At 36.7% G+C, this 18,222-nt stretch overlaps 1 protein-coding gene and 2 pseudogenes across 1 annotated transcript; all 3 read left to right on the forward strand.

The window, feature by feature from the left end:
* Positions 1-663: 663 nt before the first annotated feature.
* Positions 664-1,579, forward strand: LOC102131095 (large ribosomal subunit protein uL30 pseudogene; annotated as a pseudogene).
* Positions 1,580-4,869: 3,290 nt separating this feature from the next.
* LOC123567634 (taste receptor type 2 member 20-like) lies at positions 4,870-5,665 on the forward strand (annotated as a pseudogene).
* Positions 5,666-13,512: 7,847 nt separating this feature from the next.
* TAS2R14 (taste 2 receptor member 14) lies at positions 13,513-16,025 on the forward strand. The gene has a single exon (XM_005570145.4). The coding sequence runs from the start codon at positions 14,224-14,226 to the stop codon at positions 15,181-15,183; it is 960 nt and encodes a 319-aa protein (XP_005570202.3). The 5' UTR covers positions 13,513-14,223; the 3' UTR covers positions 15,184-16,025.
* The last annotated feature ends 2,197 nt before the right edge of the window (positions 16,026-18,222 follow it).

The following is an 18,222-nucleotide window of genomic DNA, read 5'->3' on the forward strand; positions in this document are numbered from 1 at the left end:
TAAATTTATCCCTAAGTAAAATAATTATACTCATATTGTTACCATTCAAATATCACAATTTGTGATCAATAGGTGCATACGTGTGTTTGACAAAATATTTTTCTGCTATACATTTCTTGGCTCTCTTAGAGAAAAAGCAGGGAAAAGTAAATGCTTTAAGGTATAAAACTTGTTTAGTGCAATCTTTGGGTTTTTTTTTTTTTTATTTGTCATGCTACTTTGGCTGCTATAACAAAATAATCCAGATTTAGTCATAGTAGCTGAGAATGTAAATAAGTATTTGAAAGAATTTGGCTTGCTAATGATGCTATTGATATATGTAATAAAGTTTATGTACTGTATAAATGCAGAGTCTTTGTACATGTTCAAATGAAAATTTAAAAAGAAAGAAAGAAACCAAACAGAGAGTACTATTTGTTGGAGGTCATGTTTGGCTTGATGTTTAGAATTTAAAAATTCCTTCAAAAATCAAAGAATCCAGTACCAACCCCAAAAAGTCCAGGACCAGACGGATTCACAGTCGAATTCTACCAGAGGTACAAAAAGGAACTGGTACCATTCCTTCTGAAACTATTCCAAACAATAGAAAAAGAGGAAATCCTTCCTAACTCATTTTATGAGGCCAGCATCATCCTGATACCCAAACGTGGCAGAGACACAATAAAAAAAGAGAATTTCAGGCCAATATCCTTGATGAACATCATTTCAAAAATCCTCAATACAATCCTGGGAAACAACTCTTTTTCCAGCTGGAACCATGGAGTGTGTAGAAGAGAAGAAGAAGAAGAAAGTTCTTGCTGTGCCAGAAACCCATAAGAAAAAGCGAAGGAATTTCGCAGAGCTGAAGGTCAAGCGCCTGAGAAAGAGGTTTGCCCAAAAGACACTTTGAAAGGTAAGGAGGAAGCTTATCTATGAAAAAGTGAAGCACTATCACAAGGAATATAGGCAGATGTACAGAACTGAAATTCGAATGGCGAGGATGGCAAGAAAAGCTGGCAACTTCTATGTACCTGCAGAACCCAAATTGGCATTTGTCATCAGGATCAGAGGTATCATTGGCATGAGCCCAAAGGTCCGCAGGGTATTGCAGCTTCTTCGCAATCTTCAGTGGAACCTTTGTGAAGCTCAACAAGGCTTCGATTAACATGCTGAGGATTGTAGAGCCACATATTGCATGGGGGTACCCCAATCTGAAGTCAGTAAATGAACTAAACTACAAGCGTGGTTATGGCGAAATCAATAAGAAGCGAATTGCTTTGACAGATAACGCTTTGATTGCTCGATATCTTGGTAAATATGGCATCATCTGCATGGAGGATCTGATTCATGAGATCTATACTGTTGGAAAATGCTTCAAAGAGGCAAATAACTTCCTGTGGCCCTTCAAATTATGTTCTCCATGAGGTGGAATGAAGAAAAAGACCACCCATTTTGTAGAAGGTGGAGATGCTGGCAACAGGGAGGACCAGATCAACAGGCTTATTAGAAGAATGAACTAAGGTGTCTACCATGATTATTTTTCTAAGTTGGTCAGTTAATAAATAGTACCTGCTCTCAAAAAAACAAACAAACAAACAAACAAAAAACAAAACTGGGAAACCGAATCTAGCAGGACATCAAAAAGCTTATCCACCACGATCAAGTCGACTTCATACCTGGGATGCAAGGCTGGTTCAATATACACAGATCAATAAACGTAATCCATCACATAAACAGAACCAATGACAAAAACCGCATGTTTATCTCAATAGATGCAGAAAAGGCCTTCGACAACATTCAACACCCTTCATGCTAAAAACTCTCAATAAACTAGGTATCGACGGAAAGTATCTCAAGATAGTAAGAGCTATTTACGAAAAACCCACAGCCAATATCATAGTGAATGGGCAAAACCTGGAAGCATTTCCTTTGAAAACCGGTACAAGACAAGTATGCCCTCTCTCAGCACTCTTATTCAACATAGTAATGGAAGTTCTGGCCAGGGCAATCAGGCAAGAGAAAGAAATAAAGGGTATTCAAATAGAAAGAGAGGAGGTCAAATTGTCTCTATTTGCAGATGACATGATTGTATATTTAGAAAACCCTGTCATCTCAGCCATCTCCTGGTCATTAGAGAAATGCACATCAAAACAACAATGAGATATCATCTCACGCCAGCTAGAATGGTGACCATTAAAAAGTCAGGAAACAACAGATGCTGGAGAGGATGTGGAGAAATAGGGACACTTCTACACTGTTGGTGGGGTATGAATTAGTTCAACCATTGCGGAAGACAGTGTGGGGATTCCTCAAGGATCTAGAACTAGAAATACCATTTGACCCAGTAATGAGATTACTGGGTACATACCCCAAGGTTTATAAATCATTCTGCTATGAAGACACATGCACACATATGTTTATTGCGGCACTATTCACAACAGCAAAGACTTGGAACCAACCCATATGTCCATCAATAATAGACTGGATAAAGAAAATGTGACACATATACACTGTGGAATACTATGCGGCCATAAAAAAGGATGAGTTTATATCCTTTGCAGAGACATGTATGAAGCTGGAAACCATCATTCTCAGCAAATTATCACAAGAACAGAAAACCAAATACTGCATGTTCTTACTCATAAGTGGGAGTTGAACAATGGAAACACATGGACACAGAGAGGGGAACATTACACACTGGGGCCTGTTGGGGGATCCGTGGCTAGGGTATGGGGAGCATTAGGAGAAATACCTAACATACGTGACAGGTTGATGGGTGCAGCAAACCACCATGGCATGTGTATACCTATGTAAGAAAGCTGCACGTTCTGCACATGTACCCCAGAAGTTAAAATATAATAAAAAAAGTTTTAAGAATTAATTAGGAGAAATATTCCATAAAAATGGTTAATTATGCTGCTCATCATATACCTAGGAAAAAATCCACCATTGATATGCATTCACATACAACTCTAAGAGAGCTGAAGTAGGAACTTTATTTTAGCTACAACCTGTGGAAATAAGAGAATGTTTTACCTGCAGTACCAAGATCTTTCCAAAGGTTTTCTACTAGCTTTATTACCTACCTCACATGTCAAAACTTTGCCATTCTTCATCTGTTCTTCTTTTGGTTCCTGAATTTCTGACACAACAAGAGTGGATGTATTTCCCACACTCTTGGTTTAGCAGAGTACCTATATTAGTTAATTAGTTGGTATTTTTGTTTGTTTGTTTTGCTAGAGGAACTCCTCCAAAACTGCATTGGATATTGATATCTCACATGTCTTTTGGGTTCAGTTTTTCTAAGCTGGGTTTGGTAGATGGCTCTGGTGGTTTGATGGGCCAAGTTCTGCATCTGGGAGCTAAAGTTTCGCCAGTTTAGGCCAGATCAGGCAGGGGCAATCTGACTCCGTTAGTTTCTTTTCTCCTTCTGGGAACAGTGTAGTAGCCAGGTGATGTTCTCTTGATAAATGGAAAAGAGCAAGGTAACCCGATGTAGAAACCATCTCAAATCCCCGTGTAAATTCTACCAATATTCTGTTCATTAAAATAAATTATGTGAGCGAACTGAGAATCCAGGGGTAAGGTAGTTAGTTACCTTGCCTGTGGTGGGAGGATACTGTAAGACTAAATATCAAAGGGTGTGATACTCAGAAACATTTACAAAATTGATAAGTATTTTAATGAAGTAATAAATACTTAAACATCAGATGGACTTGAGAGTAACTTTACTAAGGACCGAAGCATGAAAGATATGTTCGATACATATTTTCGTATGGGGTGAAAATGCTGAGTGGGAAAATAGGACTAACTTCACCAGGATGACCTCCTGGAAACTCATTTTCCAAGAAAATAACTCCTTCCATCCCTGAGGGGTGTAAGATTGTGTGTTTGTGTGTGTATGTGCGCATGTGCGTGTGTACATGTGTGTGTGTTTGTGTGTTTATGAGCTTGGTAACAATAAATTCATCCAAAAGTATTGGTTAGTAGCAACCAGATTTTAAGGTAGATTGACCTTCCTGTATTTCTCAAGAAACCTTTGGATAATTTTGATTAAAAAAAAGTTTGGATTCTATGGATTTAAATTTTGTATAAAAGTCAATCCATTATTGGTGATGATCCTATTTATGAATAAGCTCTTTTAACAATTTAGACATTTGCAGTATGAACTATGTACTGGGTGGTAAAATTTCCCTATTAACAACTGAAGCTGCTGAACACAAATTATGTATTGTTAAACAAGCAAAACATCGCAAAACAGTGAAAGAAGATACGTCTTTATTTGCATGCTGGCAAATGAATATTTAGGTTTCACTTCAACTTTAGTACAAATAATTCCATCCTGTTACAAGAACAGACATGGAATGAATAAGCTAATTTAAGCTGTTTTGAAAATAAGAATTTTTCCATAAAGACAGTATCAAATTCATCCATTAGCATAAGCTGGTGCTTTTTTCTTTGACATTGGTCACAGTGTTTAAAAGTAAAACGAATATTGTTGGGCGCGGTGGCTCACGCCCCTAATCCCAGCACTTTGGGAGGCCAAGGCGGGCGGATCACGAGGTCAGGAGATTGAGACCATCCTGGCTAACACGGTGAAACCCTGTCATTATGAAAAATACAAAAAATTAGCCGGGCGTGGTGGTGGGTGCCTGTAGTCCCAGCTACTCGGCAGGCTGAGGCAGGAGAATGGCGTGAACCCGGGAGGCGGAGCTTGCAGTGAGCTGAGATCGCGCCCTGCACTCCAGCCTGGGCGACAGAGCGAGACTCCGTCTCAAAAAATAAAAAATAAAAATAAAAATAAACAAATAAAAAGAATGTTATGGCACATTCAGAAATCAGGTGTATACAACTTTTAAGGTCAAGCTGTTGAAGAAATCACAACGGTTATATTAAGCTTGTATTTTTTTCTTTTTTTTTTTCCCCATTCAGATATGATAACTTTTCTACACATTGTTATTTCAATTACTGTACTGGTCCTATTTGTTATTGGAAATTTTGCCAATGGGTTCATAGTATTGATACATTTTATTGGCTGGGCCAAGAGACAAAAGATCCCCTCAGCTGATCAAATTCTCACTGTTCTGTCAGTCTCCAGAGTTGGTTTCCTCTGGACAGTATTGTTACATTGGTATTCAACGGTGTTTAATCCAGCTTCATAGAGTTTAGAATTAAGAATTACTGTTTATAATGTCTGGACAGTAATCAACCATTTCAGCATCTGGCTTGCTAGTAGCCTCAGCGTTTTTTATTTGCTCAAGATTGCCAATTTCTCCAACTTTGTTTTTCTTCACCTAAAAAGAGACTTAAGAGTGTCATTCCAGTGATAATGCTGGGGCCTTTGCTATTGTTGGTTTGTCATCTTGTGTTGGTAAACATGTATATGAATGTGTGGATAAAAGAATATGAAGGAAAAGTGACTTGGAAGATCAAATCGAGGGACACGATACATCTTTCAAACTTGACTATATCCACGCTTGCAAACTTAATACTTTTTACCATGTCCCTGACATATTTTCTGCTGTTAATGTCTTCTCTGAGTAAACATCTCAAGAAGATGCAGCTTCATGGCAAAGGAGCTCAAGATCCCAGCACCAAGGTCCACATAAAAGCTTTGCAAACCGTGTTTGCACAGTTTGCAGACTGTGTCTGCAAAGCTTTTATGTGCAGTTTCCTCTGTTCCTAATCATTTGGCTTTGGAAACCTAGGAGGCTGCACGATAAACCTGTCATCATGCTCTGCCATGCGATTAGAATCATACATCCTTCATTCCACTATTCATCCTAATTTGGAGAAGTAAGAAGCTAAAAAAGTCCTTTCCTTCTTTGTTGTTATTATTTTTTATTTTGGTCAGATTATGTGCTGAGTGAAAGAATGGAAACTCTCAACTTCCTGGATTCACCTTTGGGAAATCCTGTGTTTTCTAGGAGAAAACAAACTGATGGTGTCTGGGACATTTTATACGTTTTACTCGTTTTTCCGTAGAGTGTGTGTTTGAGTAATTTCCAAAGACCTAGAAAAGCCTTTTGCCTAAAGTTATCATAAAAGGTATGTATGTATGTATGTGCGTGTATATGTGTACAAAACACTTAAGAAACAGGTACGATAACATAATGTTAATCAAATTTTTTCCAAACTGCCAAATTACACAAAATATGGTAATAAGTTCCTCAGAATTATGAAATCATGTGTATTTCACATATGTATTTCATGTCATCATGTTTTATTTGAAAAATTTATGATCTTGATTTATAATTTTTAAGAACTGACAGCTTACCTCAGGAAATCATTGCTCCTTTCCATTGTGATTTGTACCATACATATGTACCACAGTGTGCTTGAATGTCATTGAACCTCTAATTTTTGGATAATAAGGACATTCAATTCTAAATCAATAATGAGGTTTTATCTTTGGGGTAGTTTTTATTTAATAATGAATTATAATTTTATGTTTAGTTTAAGGTGAACAGAATTATTGTTAGAAAACGATTCACACCATAAAATTCAAGGGTGACAAATCTATTTAGAATACATTTTATGTATGTCTAATATAAACAATACTGAGGAAAATGAAATTAGATATAAGTATGATATAAGTATGTGAACAGTTGAGAAAAAAATCATTTATATAATAGGGATGAAGAAACAATTATGACTTCTTCAGTGCTGTCATAAATCTCAATATGCAGTTAAATATGTCATTTATTCCAGTTTTTAAATCAAAAAAACAGTTTTTGAAGTTGAGACCTGATGTTGAATGTTTCAGTTTTTATTCTAAACCACTTCAGAGCCTCTGACTTGTCAATTATCTCTTTTATCTTCCACATTTAAAATTATTTTTAAACTTTACGTAAAAGAACTCAAATCTTCCCCACCTTAAAATTTTTCCAGTGTAAAAATGGTATACAAATGATGGAACATAATGAAAGGACATTTTCTGCAAATGTTAAAATGATGTGTATGAAATCTAAGTATTGCTGATAGAAAATCTCTTAAATATGTATTTTATTATAATCTTGTTTTAGGTGATGAAATGAGAGAAAGTGTGTTGACATATTCAGTGACAGCAACTTCTATTATAGGAAGGAAATGTATAAACTTGTTCAACAAATAAATTCTACATGACTGTATTAATTCTTGGTGCTATTAAATTTTTATAATGTTATCTAAACTTTGAGATAAATCATCTCTACATGTGATTTAGTTATTTGTTTATCACACATTTTTCCCGGTTCAAAAAAACCAGAGATCATACAGATCTTGCTTACTGTTGACTCCCTGGACCTAAAAGACAGCACATAGAATAAGTGGTCAAAACTGACATTCTGATGAACAAATAAACTGGTGAATATACGCATAAATTAAGTATATTGTGATGGTGAACCAATGAAAATGAAAGTCATCACAAAATCTATAGTAGCATGAATTTTCCTATTCTGCTTTCAGGTTACGATTGTAGGCTTATCCAAGAAGAAGCATTTCTTAGACCCAAAGTGTGGCTATTCCACAATTTTAGGGGAAATATCACCATAATATAGACTTGATGAAGCTATATCAGATGTATGACGTGGAGACAAGGTAGAACATGAAAATCAGATGGCACCTATTACAGTACTTTTTAAAAAGCATATTAAAGATTTTTGTATATATGCATATATTTTTATTGTGAATGATATGTGTGTATTATGATATTTTCTAGCTGGTTGTTGTGTAAACAGTAATGATGTTTGATTTTAGAAAATTCAATTACCAAACATCTTACTACAATGTTATTTGCATATAGTTTTAGTATCCTCTCTAAATGAATACTTTAATTGCCATATTATAAACTCACAAAAATGTGAATGAATTATAATTATAGAACTGAATGAATATCTTAACCTCAGGTTTCGTTTCTAGAACTAGAGCCAATGTCTGATATTAAAGTGATGATATTTAATTGGAAGGTAAGTCCAGGACAGCAATAGCAAGGACATGTGGAAATTGAGGCAAGAGCAGATGTGAACCTACGTATGGTGATGTATGTTATGACACTGCTGGTGTCCACTTCACAGTGAGGTGAGAGAGACAGCCAGTGGTCATCAGATGCATGCACTTGGCTCCCAGCACTTTCCAGAAGGGCTGCAAGGGGAAACTACAGCCAGCATTATTCCATGGAAGAGAAAGAGTAGGTAGAATGTATCTGCTCAGCTGTCATCTGTCTTCTATTTCCCCTTGACCAGGGTTTCCCTAAGGTAAAACTACCATCTCTGCTATTCTGCCTTCCGTCATCCAGTCCCTAGGTGGAGGTTATGAAAGTCAGACCTCATGCCCACAGTGTGATGATCCATTCAAGTCCCAAATGGAAGGATGATCTGGGTCAAGACAGGTACTGACCACGGGAATGGGGGACTGTTCTCCTTCACTCCTTGTGCCACTCAGATGTGCTCACGTCCTCCAGTCATGGCTGGCTTTACAATCATATGGCACGTGCAGTTGCACAAGGTCTTATGCTTAGAGGGGCTTGTACTTAGAGGGGCTCTATGCTTGGATTAATGTTCTGCACCTGCTGTTTTTGTTTTAGAGACAGAGGGCACTCCTTTGCTGAAGAGGGGATGGTCTTACTGTAATTCCCTAGGAGTTTGCTCTCCTCTCTTCTATGGGCGTAACAGAGATATGTACAGAGTGCTATGATGCCCACTATGCATACCTCTAGCAGCTTTGAATTCTGCTGACTCATCTGGCACAATGGGCAGAGGAGCTTGGGCCAGAGCCTATATCTGTTGTAGAGCCCTCTTTTGTTCTGGGTTTCATTTGAGACCAGTAGCCCTTAAGAAAATTCTGTCAGTACATCAGAGCAATATCCTCAAATGTGGTCGATGTTGCCTCCCAAATCCAAATAGGCCCCCAAAATACTGTCCCTCTTCTTTAGTGGTAAGTATATAGAGAGAAACATTCCATTTACTTTAAAAATGATGTCTTGACATGTGGACCAGGACCACTGTACCCCTAAAAGCATCACCAGTGTTTTAGGTTCCTGAATCTGCTGAGGTTTCTCTCTCTTCTTCTGGTATTTTATGTATGTTCATTGTTACAGTATTTTACTATATTTAAGGAACTTCCTACTTTCTGCTAATGGGTACCACTTAATGTAATATAATTAACATATTGAACTAGCATTACGTTTTGCAAAATATCAATTAAACTAAAAGTAGATGTGACATAGCCCTGACATAAAACAGTGACGCAGTGGTATTGTTCTTACTGTATTTACCAGCAGCTATACTCTGGTCAGTTAATGTTTATATATATAAAATATACATATATTTTAATCTTAAGTTCTGGGATACATGTGCAGAAGGTGCAGGTTTGTTACATAGGTATACATGTGCCAATGCTCATTTGCTGCACCTATCCACCTATCCACTAGGTATTAAGCCTCGCATGCTTTAGCTTTGTATCCTGATGTTCTCCGCCGACTACTGACAGGTCCCGGTGTACGTTGTTCCCCTCCCTGTGTTCAGGAGTTCTCATTGTTCAGCTCCCACTTATGAGTGAGAACATGTGGTCTTTGGTTTTCTGTTCCTATGTTAGTTTGCTGAGGATGATGGCTTCCAGCTTCATCCATGTCCCTGCAAAGGACGTGATCTTATTCCTTTTTATGGCTGCATAGTATTCTATGGTGTATATGTACCACATTTTCTTTATCCAGTCTATCATTGATGGGCACTTGGGTTGATTCCATGTCTCTGATATTGTGAATAGTGTTGCAATAAACATACATGTGCATGTATCTTTATAACAGAATGATTTATATTTCTTTGGGTATATACACAGTAATGGGTTATCGGGTCAAATTGTATTTCTGGTTCTAGATCCTTGGGGAATCCCCACACTGTCTTCCATAATGGTAGAACTAATTTACATTCCCACCAACAGTGTAAAAGCATTCCTATTTCTCCACAGCCTTGCCAGCATCTGACTTTTTAATACTTGCCATTCTGACTGGTGTGAGATGATATGGCATTGTATGCTAGTCAGATTGGTGATTATATGTATATTTTTATTCATTTATATATATTGACATAGATCACATTATGTAAAGTTTTTTTTTCTTGAGTAGTCAAAGTTACATTTAAAAGGAATACTACCGGTCGGGCGCAGTGGCTCACGCCTGTAATCCCAGCACTTTGAGAGGCTGAGGTGGGTGGATCACGAGGTCAGGAGATCAAGATCATCCTGGCTAACACGGTGAAATCCGTCTCTACTAAAAATACAAAAAAATTAGCCGCCATAATGGCTGGCGCGTATAGTCCCAGCTACTCGGGAGGCTGAGGCAGGAGAATGGCGTGAATCCGGGAGGCGGAGCTTGCAGTGAGCAGAGATAGCGCAACTGCACTCCAGCCTGGGCGACAGAGCGAGACTTCGTCTCAAAAAAAAAAAAGGAATACTACCAAAAAGCTAGGGAGATGAAGGAAGTTTCAATATTTTTACTTTAATCTCTGCTAAATGAGAGTTACGGTGACCTGGCATCTAAAATTTAAAAGCAATATAGGCCAGGAAGGATAAGGGGGAAGGGTATGAGGAGAGACTGATTAAGGGGTGTGGGGAAAAGAAAGAGATCAGCCTGTTACTGTGTCTATATAGAAAGAAGTAGACATAAGAGACTCCATTTTGTTCTGTATTTGAGATGCTGTTAGTCTGTGACCCTACCCCCAACCTTGTCCTTGCAAGAGACATGTGCTGTGGTAACTCAAGGTTTAATGGATTTTGGGCGTGCAGGGTGTGACTTTGTTCCTAGATAAGCTAGGTATTGTCTAAGGTTTCTCCCCATGTGATAGACTGAAACTATGCTGCCGAAAGGTTTATGGAGATGTTTGCATATGCATCTCAAGGCACAGCATTGTCCTTTGAACTTATTCATGTCACAGAGGTTTTTGTTCATATGTCTTACTGCCGATTTCCTCTTTTTTTTTTTGTTTAACCCTATTGTCCTGCCACTCCCCTGTCTTTAAGATGGTAAAGATAATTATCAATAAATACTAAGGGAACTCAGAGACCGGGGCCGGCGTGGGTCCTCTGTAAGCTGAGCGCCGGTCCCCTGGGCCCCGCTTTTCTCTATACTTTGTCTCTGTCTTATTTCTTTTCTCAAGTCTCTCGTTCCACCTAACGAGAAACACCCACAGGTGTGGAGGGGCAGGCCACCCCTTCAAAGGGGTACAAATGTAAAGTTTAATAAAAGACATAAGACCTAGTGTTTGGTAGATCTGTAGGGTGACTACAGTTTACAGTAATGTATTTAAAAATAGCTGGAAGAGAATGATTCAAATGTTTGTAATGTAAAGGAGAGAGAAATGTTTAAGAAAAAGGATATCTGAATTACATGGATTTGATATTTATGAATTTTGTTAATATATAAGGTAGGTGCAAAAGTAATTGCAGTTTTTGCCATTTAAAAGTAATAAATTATCTCATGCACTCCCAAAATAAATTTAAAAATAAAAAATAAAGTGAGAAGAAAAATCAGCAATATAGGTGTTGATTGTAACATGGGGAATTTTCATTATAGATGTAATAATCTCAGTAGAGAAATATATGGACAGGATGATGGTTGTTCAACAGAGTTTCTACTCTGCATTTGATACAATTAGCACATAAATTTTGATGCATAAAAAAGTTAAAATGAAACACATTAATCAGTTCTGTATATACCTAAATGAATGGATTAAGACACTGCTCTTCTCTGAGGAACTGACTTGTTATTCTAATTTCTGGATGTAGTGTGTTGGAATTATTATTTTTACCACTCTTTTTCTGAACAAGATTGCCTTTCCTTAAGAGCTGCTGTTCCAATGAAAACCTAGTGTTTTCAACCCAGCATGAATGATGCAAGTGCTGAGGGCCTTTGGGCGAGACCCTCTGGGATTCTTGTAGCTGTCACTGGAGACTTGAGCTCTGCTCTCTTTTCAAAGTATCCATGAAGTCTCAGCAGAACCCACCACACAACCCCTACCCACCATGGTAGTTTGTCTTTCTCTTTGTCTTTTTTCCCAACCTCATCTTTATGACCTGGATATGGCAAGGCTAGGGTAACCTTCTTGTCTCTACATGGATAGTATGTTTGTGCTTCTAGCCTTGGGATTTTTTCCTTAATATTTGCCCATGATAGCTGAGTTTGCCTTTTCAATAGCGCTCTTGACTAAATATACAGTAGTTTTCAAGATACTTTGGTTTTATTTTTATTTTATTTTTGCTCAGTATTGCTTCAGGGGACTGAAGGTGAGGGATCAGTTCTTCACAGTGGAACACCTTACTTCTCTCTCTGTCATCTTTGACATTTATGAGGCATATTTTTCTACTTTCTTCGGTAGCTGTTGCTGAATTTGTTTCATTGGTGCTTTGCTCATTTTACTTACTTTTTTAGCTATTGAAGAAGAATGACTGTATCAGGTTGCTGATTTCCCCATCTTGGCTAGACAGTATGTCATCCTTTATCTGCATTGGTCCCTGTAGTGAGGATCATGGAGCAAGCTTGCTGGGAGAGTGAGTACATGTGAAAAAAAGCTGAAGGTATTAGTTGCTGATGAAGCAAAATGTGCCCTACTGGGCAGGGGAGAGGCACAGAATAAGGATTCTTGCTACGTGGATGAACTCGTTCAAACACAGTGACTGCTTTATGAGACAACAGGCAGATTTCCACCCCTTCCCACATGTACAGAAAAAATATTTCCAAAGTCTCCAGAATATTTACGTTTAATACTATTTAATATAAACTTGCAAGTCTTTTTAAATGTGTTTAAAACTATCACAGTACTGCCGGGCGCGGTGGCTCAAGCCTGTAATCCCAGCACTTTGGGAGGCCGAGACGGGCGGATCACAAGGTCAGGAGATCGAGACCATCCTGGCTAACATGGTGAAAAACGTCTCTACTAAAAAATACAAAAAAAACTAGCCGGGCGAGGTGGCGGGCGCCTGTAGTCCCAGCTACTCGGGAGGCTGAGGCAGGAGAATGGCGTAAACCTGGGAGGCGGAGCTTGCAGTGAGCCGAAATCCGGCCACTGCACTCCAGCCTGGGCGACAGAGCGAGACTCGTCTCAAAAAAAAAAAAAAAAAAAAACTATCACAGTACTAAACATGAACTAGATGCATAATAAATGCTGAAAATAAAAAGCCTGAATTATTAAAGTGAAGAGAGAAAAAGATTTAGATCCCAAATAAACGTGTGTGTGTGTGTGTGTGTGCACGCGTGCACACGCGCATGTGTGCGCACATGTTTGGTGTTCATGTACTTGTAAAATAATAGAAAAGTATTATTCTTGGTACCCAGCGTTCTAGGAATAATGTCTTCAACAAGATTATTAGAAAACTCTGCTACTTTGTAGGAGGAACTTTGGATAACTATGAATAAGTCCCTTTACAGACTTAACTTTAAATAGCCATCTGATTTTTGTTTATTTTCTTTATTTTTATAATAAATTGACATATTTTACTTGCATACATTTATGAGGTATCAGATGTTGTTATGATTTATGAATACTATGTGGAATAATTAAATGAAACTAATTAACATATTCAAATGATAATATATTAACATAACAAATGTCAGGTAACTTTTTTTATGGTGACAAAACATTTGAAAGTTACTTTTTCAGCGATTTTGTAATATACAATACACTAATATTAACCATATTCACAATGCTGTTCAATAGATCTCAAAAAAGCAAAACAAAACTTATTACTTTGGTCTAATTGAGGCTCTGTACACTTTAACCATCATCTCCCCATTTTTATCCACCCAAACTCTGATGTAAAAATCCTCAGTGCTTAGAAAGTTTCATATACCAATTTTCGTAAAGATACTTCCCCAGAACTCAATTTGACAGACTGAAATATGTAGATAAGACAAAAAAAAAAAAAAAAAACCACAAACCAATGAAAATAAATATGTCTTTATTTGCATGTTTGCAAATGAGAATTCAGTGTTTCCTTTCTCACCAGCTACAAAAGACTTCAGCCTACTGTGTGTGAGGCACACGGCATCTGGATGAAGCTCAGCTGAGTTATCTGGGGAAATACAGAGATCTTTGTGACGAGAGCTTTAAACCCAGCCATTAGCAAATCTGGATGTTTGCTGGTTTAACATTCCCTTTTTAAAGGGAATATTTTACTGAATTTTCAAGAATCAGATATACATAGCATTTTAGATGAATGCATTAAGAAGTCTTCAGCAGTGATATTAGACATTGGGGCATTCTCTTACAGGCAATGGATGGTGTCATAAAGAGCATATTTACATTCATTTTAATTGTGGAATTTATAATTGGAAATTTAGGAAATAGTTTCATAGTACTGGTGAACTGTATTGACTGGGTCAAGAGAAGAAAGATCTCTTTAGTTGATCAGATTCTCATTGCTTTGGCAATCTCTAGAATTAGTCTGGTTTGGTCAATATTTGGAAGCTGGTGTGTATCTGTGTTTTTCCCAGCTTTATTTGCCACTGAAAAACTGTTAAGAATGCTTACTAATATCTGGACAGTGACCAATCATTTTAGTGTCTGGTTAGCTCCAATCCTAGGTACTTTTTATTTTCTCAAGATAGCCAATTTTTCTAACTCTATTTTTCTCTACCTAAAGTGGAGAGTTAAAAAGGTGGTTTTAGTGCTGCTTCTTGTGACTTTGGTCCTCTTGTTTTTAAATATTTTACTGATAAACATTCATATAAATGCCAGTATCAATGGATACAGAGGAAACATGACTTGCAGTTCTGCTTCATGCAACTTTATACGATTTTCCAGGGCTATTGCATTAACCAGCACTGTGTTCGTTTTAATTCCCTTTACTTTGTCCCTGGCAACTTTTCTTCTGCTCAGCTTCTCCCTGTGGAAACATCACAAGAAGATGCAGCACACTGTCAAAGGATATAGAGACGTCAGCACCAAGGCCCACAGAGGAGTTATGCAAACTGTGATCACTTTCCTCCTACTCTATGCCGTTTTCCTTCTGACTTTTTTCATATCAATTTGGACCTCTGTACGGTTGAAGGAAAATCAAATTATTATTCTTTCTGAGATGATGGGACTGGCTTATCCTTCAGGTCACTCATGTGTTCTGATTCTTGGAAACAAGAAGCTGAGACAGGCCTCTCTGTCAGTGCTATGGTGGCTGAGGTACAGGTTTAAACATGGGGAGCCCTCAGGTCACAAAGAATTTAGGGAATCATCTTGAATATGTTAGAAAAAAATAGTTCATAAGAAATTCTTGTATATTATGTAAATTTATACTTCCTCAAGATTCTTTCATTGTGTATAACTTTGTGAATTTTACAAAGGTATGTTTGGAATCAACACCATCCAAACATATCACAAATTAGGATATATGAAAGTATGTATATTACCATACAGAGAAGAATGTGAATACTATAAAGAGTTCTTATACAAACAGATAATATAGGTTTTGTATCAATCATTAATGTTTTTTGAGATTTTTAAATGAAAAACCTATAAGGTATAAGATACATGTGTATGTATGTATGTGACACAGTTACTAAAAATAGACTGCTTAACCTTACATCTCAATCTGGTAGATAAAGTACATAAAAGAATATGGAATTTTAGCACGTATATTAAATGTTTTTAATTTTTGTATAATATTTAGTACCTGATTAACATGTATGCAAAAAAGTAATTTGCTTTGTTTGTTGAATTAGAAGTCAGCTGCCTTACTAAATGATCACATTTGCTTTGCTCACTCTCTTGTCTTTGCAGATAGAAAATTATATCATCTGCATATAGTGATTTATAATGATTATTTTACTTCTCCATTTCACTACTTGTAATTCTTTTTTTTGGGATCAGTTGCATAATGAAATGGTTTGAACATTCAAAGTGTTAAGTAATTGTGATCGCAACTACTATCTTTGCAAATGGAGTGTTTTCTAGTGTTTTAACAGTAAACATAATACTGACTCTAGCTTTGAGATAAATTCTTTTAAAAATAATCTTCAGGGAGAATATTTGTTTCCTACATTCCTGTGTGTAGTATTATAATAAAATCTCTGTTAAAAACTATCAATTATTTTTGCTGTTTATTAAGATGATCATACTTTCGCTCTCTTCTGACCAATTAAAATAATACTTGTTAATGGTGGTACACCAAACAATGATATATCTTCTAGTCTATGCATTCTAGATTTAATAAAATACAATATATGTATTCATACACACACACACACACACACACACACAGAGAGAGACAGAGAGAGAGAGAGAGAGAGAAAATTACAACCTTAGAGGCAAATTGGAATTCAGAAAGTAGCTGCAAGGTAATGAGAGGTAATCTCCAAAAGGGGAAAATAATCCCAGTTTGAAAAACAAGAAAAATTGTGTCAAAGAATTGTATGCCAGAAGATGATTCATTTTTTCAAGGGCTAAGAAATGTAACTATAATCCTGAATTCTTTGCTAAAAATTTTTTCTGGGATTTGATTTAAATAATAACATTCCCCTCTCCCCTTAAAAAAAGACAAGGGCTGTTTACTAAGCATACCTCCTTACTGAAAATGCTACTAACCAATCTGCTTCAGAAAGAGTGTTATGGACGGACTTGTTTGTCTCCAAAATCCATGTGTTGAAGCCTACAATCTCAATGTGACTATATTTGGATATAAGACTTTTAAGTAGGTAGTTAAGGTTAAATTAGGCCATACAGTGAGGCCCTAATACAATAGGACAGGTTTCTTTATAAGAATAGGAAGAAACAGGCATCTGTGGGCACAGAGAAGACACAATGATGTATGATTCCATTTACACACCATTCTAGAATATGGAAATTAATCTATAGTGACAGAAAGCAGATCCACTGCACTCCAGCCTGGGCAATAGAGCGAGACTGTCCGTCCAAAAAAAAAAAAAAAAAAAGGAAGAAAGAAAAGAAAAGAACCATAAATTATTACCGTATTTTTTTATTTCAAAATAAACATTTGTACATATTTAGCATTGTGGAAATTGGGAGGTGTGGCACATTGCATTTTCCAAGGATAGTCAAACAGTATCCTTCATTTAACGTTTTCTTCCTACAGTGGGACTTTGACATCCTCTCTTGAAGGGGTGAGGTGTGACTTCACCGGATTGAACCCCTGCCATGACCAATAGCGTATGTCAGAAGTGATGTTTTGTGACTTTTGAGTCTATATCATAAAAATGCCATGCAACTCAAACTCGTCCTTTATAGAATTGGCACAGGCTTTGAGGAAGCCCATGCTGTGAAATAGAGATCTAAAATTTGTTTTTAAAATGATTGCATACCTAATTGTCCCCCAAAAATTTGGAAAAACCAAGTTTTTTTCAGTGATTGAATCACTGTCTGTATCATATTATTTCTTTACATGCATAACTACATATCAAAAAATTCATTTATCATTCTTTTCTACTGATCATGGCAATATTTCAGATGTCTTAGTCCTTTTAGTCCTTACAATAGTTTTGAGGATTTTTTTTGCATTGATGATAACTTTTCAGAGGAAAACATAGTATCTTAATATGATTGGGTGACTTTCACAAAGCCATACATTTTATAGGTATCAGCATAGTTAGGAAATACGATGGAGGTGGGAGGTGGGGGAGAGTAAAAGAGAGCGAGCGAGAATTACCTTATTTATTAAAACAGTTTAAATTCCTAGCATCAAATAACAAGAACTGCACAGGATTCAGTTGAAGAATGATCAAACTTTGATGCAGATTATACACTGCATCACAGTTTAATTTGTCAATCTGAATACATGTAAATTTCCAGATAGGAAAATACAGCATTAAAATAGAGCCAATTTTCCAGGTATTCCCATGTACATTGATTGCACCACTGTTCTCTCTTCCTGTCTGGGTTTGGTTTTGCTGATTCATAAACTCTGTTAATTTTCAATTCATCATTCCAATTCCACAATTTGATCTAAATTTGTGGTTTACTGTAATTTCTCTTTCATTTTCCTTGTTCTTGGGTATTAATTTCTTTTTTGCTTCTTCATCGCAAGTTTATTGGGACATTGGGAAGAGCAGAAATCAGTCCGTGTGTTCAATGCACTGTACATTTCAATACCCTAAGGATAAAGAAACACATTCCTATTACAGTTTAAAACAGAGTCTACAAATAGACCTTTTGTTTATTTGTTTTCTCTTTCATTTTAAATTTATTTAAGTTACTTTACAAAGCAGATTGTTATTATCTACGTTCCTAATTTCAACAGAAGCATTTGCTATCTTTTCTTCATTGG

This window comes from Macaca fascicularis, chromosome 11 (genome assembly GCF_037993035.2).
Source record: "Macaca fascicularis isolate 582-1 chromosome 11, T2T-MFA8v1.1".
NCBI lineage: Eukaryota > Metazoa > Chordata > Mammalia > Primates > Cercopithecidae > Macaca > Macaca fascicularis.

Coding starts and splice junctions, on each gene's coding strand:
- TAS2R14 (XM_005570145.4), top strand. CDS start 14,224: ATGGATGGTGTCATAAAGAGCATATTTACATTCATTTTAATTGTGGAA.